Source organism: Actinia tenebrosa, unplaced genomic scaffold (assembly GCF_029948245.1).
Source record: "Actinia tenebrosa isolate PJP-AT-01 unplaced genomic scaffold, QUT_ActTen_1.0 PGA_scaffold5__44_contigs__length_20552954, whole genome shotgun sequence".
Classification (NCBI taxonomy): Eukaryota; Metazoa; Cnidaria; class Anthozoa; order Actiniaria; family Actiniidae; genus Actinia; species Actinia tenebrosa.
This window is the reverse complement of record NW_028292582.1, coordinates 15,212,989-15,225,688: the sequence shown is the minus strand read 5'-3', so window position 1 is coordinate 15,225,688 and position 12,700 is coordinate 15,212,989. Positions and strand designations below refer to the sequence as shown.

General features: G+C 35.5%; 1 protein-coding gene and 1 long non-coding RNA gene across 2 annotated transcripts; one reads left to right on the top strand and one right to left on the bottom strand.

The window, feature by feature from the left end:
• Nucleotides 1–427: 427 nt before the first annotated feature.
• On the bottom strand, nt 428–10,533 carry LOC116296786 (ubiquitin carboxyl-terminal hydrolase 3). The gene is made up of 16 exons (XM_089038156.1): nt 10,311–10,533; nt 10,147–10,207; nt 9,948–10,031; nt 9,720–9,809; nt 8,844–8,913; nt 8,548–8,636; nt 8,155–8,268; nt 7,422–7,535; nt 7,016–7,157; nt 6,209–6,260; nt 5,681–5,755; nt 4,729–4,847; nt 4,258–4,371; nt 3,822–3,886; nt 3,141–3,181; nt 428–2,700 (listed from the first exon to the last, which is right to left on the bottom strand). Exons 1-16 carry the CDS (start codon nt 10,402–10,404, stop codon nt 2,549–2,551), a joined length of 1,476 nt encoding a protein of 491 aa, XP_088894282.1. The 5' UTR covers nt 10,405–10,533; the 3' UTR covers nt 428–2,548.
• Nucleotides 10,534–11,014: 481 nt separating this feature from the next.
• On the top strand, nt 11,015–12,700 carry LOC116296803 (uncharacterized). Its single transcript, XR_004197163.2, has 3 exons — nt 11,015–11,112; nt 11,202–11,379; nt 11,517–12,700. It is a non-coding gene; the product is annotated as an uncharacterized LOC116296803 (long non-coding RNA).

Here is a 12,700-nt window from a genome sequence, read left to right as displayed (position 1 = left end):
TTATCTTTTTTCTGAAATAACTCCCAAACTAGACGGTAAAATGTCTTCAAAATTCGATACTCTTTTTATCATGTAAAGGTTAAACTGTTGTCGAAATATTTAGAAATGCGGTAATGTGGAATTTTTTTTATTCGGCTATTTCAAGATTTCGCATTATTTGAAATTGTTGTAACGAATGCTTTAGCATTGACTACTATTGGAACTACCGAAAACTCTAGGGAGCCACCTCAAATTTAATATTTCTTCAAGTTTGTTTATTTGTTTTTTGTTTGTCCCCCCCCCCCCCCCTCTAATTACTGTGGAAAACGAAAACAGGATTAACGAAATCAGAGGCGTATAGTCGTTCGAGACTTACAGACAAACGGGCGGGCGCGAGAAAATTGGTGCTTAGGTTCCCGCCAAAATGTTTTCAGAAAGTGTCGTCGAGTTATGACAGTTTTCTTTTTATATTATATAGAAAGGAAGCTTGAATTTTGGATGGACGTTTCCCCCCTTAAGCGGGAATGTTATCTTTTAATCAATTCTGTACAAAATTATTTATACAATAAAGGTTGACTACAACATTATTTCTCGTGAATGAGAAAGGTTATTATATAAAGAAAGGAAAATTCAATGGATTTTTTGTTATCTCTTACCTAGGCCACTTTGATGCCATATTAAATTGAGCGGAGCCTGGTAACGAACTTGATATCATGACACGACATGAATGCCAATATCTCTTCTTTTCACCCTTCTCAAAGCTACAACTCAGTCCTAACGAAAGAGGTTTGGCAACAAGTCTAGCTTTTATCACTCTGGTTCGTCTGAGAAAAAATCTAGTAACTGAACTATGGTAATGGAGCACATTTTGTATGAGTGAGAAAAAAATGCGTTATGGTTATGGTAAGCCATTTCAGTGCTACGGCATGTTGTACCGTATGCATGATGTAAGTCAGTACCGTACGTTTTACGCTCATACGATAACCATTCTTATGGGAAGCCATTTCAATGTCACGGCATGTCGTACCGTATACATGATGTAAGTCAGTACCGTACGTTTTACGCTCATACGATAACCATTCTTATGGGAAGCCATTTCAATGTCACGGCATGTCGTACCGTATACACGATGTAAGTCAGTACCGTACGTTTCTCACTCATACTATAGACATTCTTATGGGAAGCCATTTTAACGTTACTACATGTCGTACCGTGTATGTACTGTAAGCCAGTATCGTAAGCCATTTCAGTTTTTAGTAGTTTTCGTTGTTCAAAGGATACCAGCCTAAACTCATTTCTAATTTTCTGAGCCGTGTAATTGTTAGTTGTTATAGACGAGCTGCTTACTATAACGCATAAACTCACTCATTCTCAATAACACACGCCAGGAATCGTACAATATGGCGTCACAACAATAGATATCTCATAGCCACGTGCCCTTTAAAACTTTGGGTTACCCGACGATGTCATGGAAACACTTTGATTGACATCCACCAAAACCTACTTTGTCGTACGACAAACGGTAAGATTCCGTTAGTGTTATTCATTGAGAAAAGAGAGGAAAGACATGAATAATGTAATTGTCAAGACTGTCGCGAGCTCGACAAAACTTAGTGATTTTGCATTGTCCCACTACCCATAATCTCAATTCAAATTTTCAACATACGCATACTTCAATAACGAACAATAGTCAGGCCCTGCCAGAACGGTGTGGTTTTTGTGGTGTTTTGGTAATAAAAATAATATCAAAGACTTAAAATAAACGGTCCTATGCCGTCAAAAACTCTGTACATAAGATATCCCTATACTCTTTTCAGGTTTCTGCGACACAGACGACTTTGAGGCGCTGGGTATTTAGGGTGTAGTTGATTGAACTTACTAAGCCTATTATAGATTGGTAACAAAGATCTTTAAACTTTGGGATTTGGAGAAAAATTAGAATGGGGGAAGATAAAGGAAGGAATGAGATGGAAGCCTTTAGTTTTTCGAATTCCTTTCTCTTCACTTCTCCTCTCTTCCATCCCATCTCATTCCGTCCTATCCCATCCCATCCTTCCTTCACTTGTCTTCTCTCCCTAATACCCCTCTCTCCCGATGATTCCAACATTTAAAGTTGAATGAATTCATTTCGGCGAATTTATTTTTAATTTTGGAGATATTTGAGGACAAAATCTTGGATCTCACTTCCAGAGGCGGCGGCTACAAACAACCTCTCCCCTCTCTCGTAAATCTTGTCCCATAAGATGAAAATCGTGTTGACTTTATCCCTTAACTGAAGGAACCCGGAAAACTACAGGAAACCGATTCCACAAGCGAAGAAGTCAGGGTCCCAGAAGCCTGAAAAGTTATGCAATTCCGTGCTTAACGCCTCTTTATCTTTAGTGTAATGTTTTCCCATCTCAGACCACGTGCCATTCTCTTAATATTTGTTTGACTTACATCCATATTCATGTATCTTCTTATACGCAACCGTTAAACAAAAAATATACTAAAGGGGATGACGCGTGGTCTGAATACTGAAATGGGAAAACATTATGCCCAAGGTAAAGATATCTAAAGTATCAGATATCTATCTTAGTATAGTGTTCTGTACTTGGAGTTTTTCGATGATTGACATGTCGGGATGACGTCGAGTATAGAAAAAGATATATCCTTTAGCCTTGGACACGTGATCCTCGTCTGTTCGTGTGACGTTGCTGTCGTTAAAGTTATACCAGGCTCCTAAAAAATGAAGAATTGGTAAGATCATGATAATCCAGGGAACCTACATTTATAGCCAAGGCCCATGTAGCACCCGTCTCCTTCCAACTCCCACTGGACTATGCTAGCTGTAATGCTAGTTTAATGGACTACTTCGATGATACGGCGGCCATATTGGATCGCAAGGCATTATAAGGTGTCCAGGGGGCAAATAAAGCTTTGTCACAGTAATTACGTCGCTTGATAAAAATTTTAATTCTAGAGCAGGTTTCGTATGACTGTGAAACGGACACCGTAACGTCACGGTCACGGTACGGAATTTGTGATATCCGTTATAATCACAACTCGCGAGATTAATGTTCATCTAATCAGAATCATGGCCGAGATCCGGTACCGTCACGGTCACGGTCACACCGTACGTTTTTTCACAGTTTAACAAAATGTGCTTACATAAATTTTACCTTCGTGGCAAGCAAAGGTTGTATAGTGACCAGCACTGACCCTGTACACAAACCAAAGAGAAATACTTAGTAACTGCAAAATTTCTAATTAATAATAATAATAATAATAATAATAATGATGATGATAATAATAATAATAATGATAATAATAATAATAATGATGATAATAATAATAATAATGATAATGATAATAATAATGATGATAATAATAATGATAATGATAATAATAATGATGATAATAATAATAATGATAATGATAATAATAATGATAATAATAATAATAATAATAATGATGATAATAATAATAATATTGATAATGATAATAATAATGATGATAATAATAATAATGATAATGTTATTGATAATGATAATGATAATAATAATGGTAATGATAATGATAATGATAATAATAATGATAATTTAATATTTATCAATGTACATAGATATTTTTGAACTGACTTCTATTATTGTAAATATATTTTTAAGAATCAAAATGGAAATAATGTATTGATATTCATTATTATTATTATCATTATTATTATTTATTTATAATATTCAAGTTATTACATTATTACACAAATCTTACAACAGATGATATTTATTAATGTACCTTGATATTTGCGGGGGGGGAGGGACGTGGGAAACTAAAGAGAAGTGATAAATAAATAAGTACTGACTCACCCACTGCCATGGTGCACCACAACGGCTGCTAAGTCATATAGGACAGGCTTCTTAGACTCTTTGTCCTGGTAGCACAAATGTTTTTTTAAATACAGCATCATCATTATTAACAGAGTCAACTACTTTTCTGTCGAGAGTCCAAATGTACTATACATAGATTTGACCTTAAACTTGCTTCAAGTCTTAATAATGCGCACACCATGTAAATTCCCGGTGGGGCTATTTTTAGAAACCGATGGAGTTTAAACTCTGCCCAACCCTACTCCCATGTGTCATCAAATTGAACACACACTCTTTTAAAAACACCATCAAAACAGAAAGAGCGCAGTGCGCAAGTTGATAACGCACTGATGATGCTTTGGCCTACTGCTGTGCCATTCTTGACAGTATAATAAAATGATCTACTTAGTAGTAAGATGTGTTAAACTACACTGACCTGGAGTACATACGGTGACATATCTAACCCTCGCATTGGAAACTGTACATATGTTTCAAGCTTGGTTCGTAGGAATGACTGAAATCGAAATCTTTTGAGTTGAAGGGAAAGAACCTAAACGGCACAAAAATATGAAGGGAAGTCAAACACAATCCGACATGAATTGATTGTGATAAAACTAGTTAGTTGACGCAAAATGATTGGGTAAACTTCACAGGGTGTCGACAAAGAAACCTATCCCCCCACAGATTTCCAGGCCACCAGACTAAAAGGAAAAAAGTTGCTAATAAGAGATTGATATCAGTACCACAATAGTTTAATGATTTTCATTTCTTTAATTGCAATGGTTGACAGGTTTTGATCTTTCGCTGGTCATTTTTGCAGGCTTTGACACCTCAGTTTTGCATTAATTTAATTTCTATGTCAACATAGGTAAACATAGCATCATAAGCCTTTTCAAGGTCAACTTACATTAGGTAGTCTTTTTATCCAGAACTTCTTTGTTGATTCCTGTTTCTTATTACAATTAGGACACATGTAGAATTCAGATTCTGTTAAGTTTTCTAGAGCTGCAAAATGGGTCATACACTCTGGAACACAATAAGACCTTATTAGAAGTGCATGTAAGTTTACTTCAAATCATCAATATAATCACTGCCCGCATCATCATCAACAACGGCATCATTGGTTTCATGGTATAGTTTACTTTCACTTGCCCTATAATGTTTTTTAGGACCAGAGGTAAGTGTGGATGCAGGATTTTGAGGAATGGGGGGTGGGGGGGGGGGGGGGGGTCCAAAACCTACACTCAATAAGTGATGTCATTTTTGACGTCATACATACACTTTACCAGTCGTAACACATACACATAACACATAAGCAACAAGTTGCAGATGGAGGGGTATGGACCCACTGGACCCCTTCCCTGGATCTGCCCTTTACAGGTTTGTTAGCATATGTACACTATTTTGTGTTTATGCTCTTGAAATAATAGTCATTATTAGTGTCTTTGGGTGGGGGTTGGGGGGGGGGGGGGGGAGGTAACCATTCAAAACACTGTCCCAAAATGAAACATTCTTTAAATTTGAATAAACACTATACCTGCTAAGTTTTATCTGAACAATATTGATTATCAGTTCATTCTGAGTTAATTTCTCATGTTCAGAGCAACAAGAGGTTTGGCGTTACAGAAAATGTTTTAACTTACAAAGAAATATTTAAAATCTACTTTAAACTTTTTTAACATTCTATCTCTTTCCGTTTCATTTCATATTTGGATATCAAACAAGGTATTTTTAACGTTTTCTGTTTAGTTTTAAGCAAAATGAATGCAGTTTTTACCTCTGGTTACTCCCCCCTCCCCTCTCCCCAAGCTGCAAAGTATTATGGGTGTGTAAAAAATGCAAGATATAATTTAATTCACCTTGTAACTGGCAGGGATTTTCTCTAGACTTTCCTTTTCTGTTTTGATATTCAGGTGGGATTTCAAGAGAAAGATCTGCAAGAGATGAAAATATAAATTTGATTTAACCTGCATCAATGCCAAACAATCAGTTGCCTGTACGAAGGGCGAATAGTGCTATCAAATGGATAAATCCTTATCCAGTGGATAAGACAATGCTGTTATCCAATAAACTTATCCACTGGATAAGATTTTTCTGCAGGATAGCGCTATTCTTCCTTTGTACATTTGGCCCTGATGAATACGATGGGTGTTGGTCGCAACTTGTGACCATTGTAAAACTATTTCCAGTAAGCAGTTTATTTTTGTATTGTCGTATTTTATCAAAGACCAAAATTGACAAAAATTGACAAAAAGATGGATGGATGGACTGATGGATGGATGGATGGAAGGAAGGACAGAAAGACTGACAGACTGATGGACACATGGATTTGCTCCAAATTTAAATACAAGAGTTATAATTATTATGGTAATATGAATGTAACTTACCTAAAAATGGGTCATGTGTCTTTGACTCTGTCATACAAGTGAGACAAGTTACCTACAAGAAATGAAAAACAAAACTTATCAAGGATTTACACCAAAATGTTAGTTCTCGTGAAGGAACCATAACATCTTCAACATCAAGTAATAGAGACATTAAACAAGAGGATGGTAAGACCAGGAAGGTGATGCTAGGATGATGATGCAAGCATATTTTCAAATTGTTTTTCAGGCATGCACTGTTGCCCTTGCTGTTGCTGTTCTCTCTAAGATGCAAAAAGAAGCAACTGATATTCTAGCCAGACAACAATGTCAAAGACATTTTTTAAAAATGGTCACATCATTGTTTTGGCTTTGCAGTTGTCCTCAAGGCTTCAATGTGTAAAGTCCTCTAATCGGAAAGTAAAAAACATTACAGAATACGATGCCCTCTATGTTTAAAATCTTTTTATAATAAACACTGGATATATACAGGTAATGATAAAATACAATTGAAATATATCATTAAAGGGTTTCAAGGCAACCATGTTCATGGTCAAATTAATTAACATTTTCTCCTAGTTGGAAAAAAAAAAATCTCTTGTCATACAGAAAAAACACTTAATAATACTTTATTGCAGTTAACTGAGAGTGCAAGGCAGCCATGTCGTTGAGAAAAAGAATACAAATGATCTCCTTTAGGGAATAAAATCTTGCTATGTAAAAACAGTTTCTGTCCTCCAGAATGTCTACCATGCACTTTCCAGCACTAAAGAAGGCAACTTTCTGAGTTTTTTGTCGAAGAAGAGAAGCAGAAACAAAATAAAATCTTACTTCACTTTGTAAGATGCCTCCAAATATTCCAGTTACTATGGTTTCTTTGCCAAAGCATGCCTTCTGCGATAGTAGCAGCTCAGTGTGCACTCTATCTAATAAGTAATGCATGAACTCATGGGCGTCTTGTTGTTGATAGCCCCTAAAATACAAATACACATGTTACTAAGTATGGTGGTATATGGCACAGGGTTGTACAAAGGGTGGATAATGGTATCTGACATATAAATCTTATCCAGTGGATAAATTGATTGGGCAACAACATCTACTTTTCTTTATCTGTCAGACAGTGCTATCCACCCTTCGCACAAGTGGGCCCAGGGCTATAAATAACAGCTGATCAATGGCTTTGATGATCAGCTATAAACATATTAAAAGTTATTGTTTTGTTTCATTATAATTTTACCTAAACCTTGGTACCACTTTCCATACAACATGAAATAACGATTCAGGAGAATGACTAACTCCGCCACCCTGCCATAGCGCACAGAGTACCTTGCGGAGCTCTTCTACTAAGCACCTGTTGATAAATCATCAGCAATTAATATACAAAAATAAATATAGATACATATTAAATTTAACTGGTAAAAAATAAATGCTCCCTTGATTTGAGGCTTTTTCTCTAGCATCGCTTCCTCACAAAACACAAAGATGCTAAATTTCCAACTCTACTGTGAGTTAGCGGTTTCCAATCTTTGGTCAAATTGTTTTGTATTTTCAATGACCCATTTGATTTAGAAAGAAATTTATCATAATTTTTCACTGTTTTTGATTCTAACATTTTAAGAAAGGTCAGTTATTGACTGTATATAAATTAATTTAAGAATGGTGCATTTGCCTCTCATGTACTAAATTGAGCTGATCCTCACAGATGTGAAGCAACTTATGCAGCTACAAATCAAAATACTCAGAAAAAATTCTGAGTCTTGAACAGGATCGGAACCCGTGCCCTGGCGATTCCTTGCCTCTCATCTCTGGGATCTTGGGATGGATTTCTGGGTTTGGCATCACTTGGAGTAAAGTTCCTTATTCCTCTCCCTTGATTCAAGGCTTTTTCTTTGGGTTCTCTAGCTTTCCCCCTACACAAGCCACCAGTAAACTTCCTGTAGACTTATCCCCAATATTAATCCCTTTCTTACCCTTCATCTGGTTTTCTACTCCTTGTGAAGTACGGCATCTTGTTAAGAGAGTTTTCTGCTCTAAGTTCAAAAGCTGGGAGCTCCTTGAAGTAGCAGCTGAAGGGCTGAATGTTACTAAAAGAGAAACAAAAGAAACAAAAACAATCAAAGAACAAACTTTGCTGTTTATAATTTACATCTGTAATTCTGATGATAGATTATAAGCCCGAAAACTTGGTGATAGAAAATGACATATTTGGTTGAGAAAACTCGTGTTTGACAATAGCTTTCTTCACCTTCTGTATGCTGTATTTTTGAATGGAGCATGGGAAAAAGCTGTTTTATTGCAACTAAATCTCATACTTGCACTCTTAAATATAAAGTTCTTTAATGACTTATTACCAGCTTACAAACCTCAACGACTGCAATATTGCATTCATGAAGCAGGTATTGCCAAGATTTCGAAGTCCTGGTAGCTCCTTTACTCTGCCAACATTTTCTTGCTATATAGTCACAAACATAGAAGAAAAAACAACATAAAATTAAGTTCAGATAACATTTTTCAGTTGGGTTTGGCATATCAAAAGGTTCATCGTGAAGCATAACATTATTTCCCATTATTTCTTTGTTAATTTACAAGAACATTTGCAATTTTCTTTTCTTTTCCAGGAGTTAAAAACCAAATTCAAGTGAAAATACAAGTAACTTACATCATCTTTGGAGCTCCTCTTAGACTTTGTGTGGTGTTTACATTCATCTTCTATCTTGCGTTTTCTAGGACTTTAAGAAGAACCATTAAAATATGTTTTCAAGAACTAAATAGAAACACAATTATTCTTTCTATTGGAATTTAGAACTAACTTAAAATTTAATTTTTGTGGAAAAAGAAAAAGTGGAGGACCCAGACAGAAAGCTCTGAAGCACAGGAGAGAACCAATGAGCACATATCTGACTCACATGTGACACCGAGTCCAAGAATGGAACCAGGGTTATATTGATGGGAGGCGACCACTCTCACTGTTATGTGAGTTGTGCTTCCCAAACATACACAGAAAAATACACTGATGTTTAATTGCTGGACATGAGGTCTTTATAGAATTCTTTAACAAAAATCTTAAAATTACTCTCAAAGCAGATGTTTTGTTGGATACCAAAATGTAGCACTTGGGCTCCCTGTGTTCTCAATTCCACAGGAAGCCCATACTATCAAAAGCTTTTTCTCTCAGTAGAGTTTTAGATTTTAGAATATAAAATTTTCCCAACATTTGGTATCTTTTTGATTTCCTTTCCATGCCTTAACGTGGTTAAGAAAGTCTGACGTCATAATTTTTTGACGTCACACGATCTAGGAGCCCAACGCATGATGGTTTAGTAATGCAACATGGCCGACCATCCCCCAAAACACAACACAACACGAAACAAGACGGATAAAACCCACAAATACACTGACTATAACCACTAATTCTACCTTAAATCTTATATCAATAGCAAATAAGGCGATCTACGTGGCTAATCATAAGGTATTAGACATGGGTCGATATATTTTCGAGGGCCGGTTTTTGAGAGTCTCGTGCAAGACCCCTCACCTATTTTGTTGTTGCTCCACTATCATGTCTCTTATTCGTTGAATATCTCCGCTCTTGTTATCATTAATCACAAATTCATCACAGGAATAGCTGAAAACAAGACAGGGAATATCAATTTGTAGCATTGCTATGTAGATAATAAATGTTAAGTCATAACACTTCAAAATTTGAATTCTACTTGTGGGTAGTCCAGAGATCACAGAGTACAAATACCGTAGGAAAACGTACCAAAATGCAGCCAAACTTTGATCAAGACATAAGCAGTGATGGGAGTTTTTCTCGTGGTGCACCTTGGCATGAGCATTGACATATCTAAAAGAAAAACATTACATTACACCAAATACTGAAGCTCAATAAACGTAGAGTTGACTTTGATCCCACATATTTCAATGACGTTATTTCACACTAATGTAGTATTTATTCTTACCTTCCACAATTGACGGCACCACATTTGAGACAGATCCAAGAACTCTTTGTAGACCGGCAGACTAAAAGAATGAATAAAAACCTCAAAGATGAGTACCTCCCCCTTCACTAGAGTCCATACATTGAAAACAAGGTTTTGGTTTTCATTGCTGTCCTCATATTCACCTGAACAAGTCCAATGGGATGCTTTTTCTGTTCTTATCTTATGTATAAGCTGTGGGCCTATTTTGACCGACTGCTCCACGTGTGAGCACTCCATAATATAGTGTTTGGGGAGAAAATTTGATTAAAATCGAGAGAATTAGCCCAAGTTTGACCCTATTTTCTCCCCTTTGCTCTTGAAATTTTGCAAAATGTGCGACGGTGGTGGATATGCGCGCGCGGTGTTGCGAACGGTTACAAACCCTTTCAACCAATCACAGCCTTCGTTAAATTCTCCAAAACCGGATATCCATTTAAACCAATCAAAAACGCCAATAAGTTAAAACTCATTGGACCAATCAGAAAAGAGTTAAATTCGAATTTTCGTACTATCGAATGATATGGCGTATTAGAAATAATAACTATGACATCATTGTGCTTGTCACGCGTCAGGAACGCCTGAAAAGTTGACCAATCAAATTCATGCTTAGATGGTATTTTAGATTCTAGACAAATAATAATTCATGTTAGAAATACAAATCTATGACATCACGGATATCAAATTGTCACGCACACTAAATAATTAGTTGACCAATCAAATGAAAGTTTAGATAAGAGGTCTTATTTACAGCAAATAAGAAATGTTTTTAGAAATAATAATCTATGACATCATATTGGAATGTCACAGACGACGAACGCCTTGTTGGAAGTGTTTTTTCTTCCTACGCTTTGAAGACAATATTTGACAAAACTGCTGTTTATTCTGTTATTTTCGTTATTATATAATGTATATATTTACAGTAAGATAAAAAACTAGATTGGCAAGGTAAGTCAAAGCTAGAAAAATTATATTCGAGCTTTGAAATATAATTCTAAGTGCGCTAATTTAATAATTTTCATGCTTCTTGATTGTAGTTGTTCCAGAGAATGTTTACATCATAAACAAAGAGGTTCTTGTCACTTTTTAACCAACGTGTGAGGCCAGATTACTTTAGAAATGAGGATTATATTTGGAATGGAACCTACTAATGAATATGCAGCTTTGGTGGTTTATGGTGTAATAGTCTTAGTGGCATTACATGTTGCAGCACTCGTATCCTTTTTAGTTCGCACTTCACATCAAGATAAACTCATATTTGACCTCGAAATTTTTTCTTACAATCTTATTAATAATGAAAGTTATTTTCAATATATAGTTTTATTTGCCTTTTTGCCTTAACTTTACCTCAGGGATACTGGTTATTTACAATTATTCGGCCACCAAATGAGGCAAATCTTCAAAGAACGAATCCAAAAACTGAGAAGTTCCATTAACAAGCATTTGATATTTCCCAAGAATTTCGCAAAATTTAGAAAACTTATTGTGTTATTGTTGAAAAATTATATTCCAAAGTACTAATCTTATGATATTTTGAGAAAAAAACACAGCAGTTTTTAAGAAGTGGACAAACCTTTTGGAGGAAATTGCAAACTACGTAAAGACAGACAGACATACTTGGAATACATAGGAAGAGATATTGGTCAAAATTTATATATTCCATCAGATATTACATAATGGTTATAGATTTTAGGCTATGATTTTAATCATTAAGTTTGGTTATCAGCTTGTTTTGAAAAAGACATCAATTATTTATAGAATATTTAATCATATGTAAATCGCAAAGTATATGGAATTACAAGTAGTTTTCATATCTATGTTAATAAGCCTTTTCATAGTTTAAGAATCGATTCCACTGCGCATGCGATTTTATCCTGAATTTCTCACCTTCTTTTGTTTAATTAAGAACAAAAGAAGGTTTAGACAAAAGAAGGTGAGAAATTCGGGATAAAATCGCATGTGCAGTGGAGTCGATTCTTAAACTATGAAAAGGCTTATTCAATAGAAGTTCTGCACCATTATGTGCCTATTCCGATAATACAGCCTGGACTGCCTGTGGTTAGATGGCAGAACAATAAAATCCCTTTGCTCTTATGTAAAAACGACTGTATTGTTCCTGCCATCTAACATGGCTGCCGTCACGTGATGGTGCAAAACCTCTATCATTATCTTGAACGTCTTGAGAAAGTCTTGAGAAATTTGGTTTTTCCTTTTGATTCTTGGTTCAAAACATTTTTTCCAGTCTCTGCTAAAAAAACTGAGATCAAGGACATTTGCTTACATCTCATTTCATTTCATTTGAGAAAAGAATAATATGTGCATGCCAAAGTATGGGTCCAAATCCTTTGAGTCAATCCAGGGCTTAATAGCCAGAATACTCCATTTTACTATTCAGTATAGAAGATTTGGCAGATTTGTATTGGAGGAATAGGTATTTTTTTGGGATCATTAATATTAATATCTAAATGTATGACTACTATAACATTTTGAGTGTATCATTGGTTTTTCATAGAATAAATTGAATTCTTTATTTTTA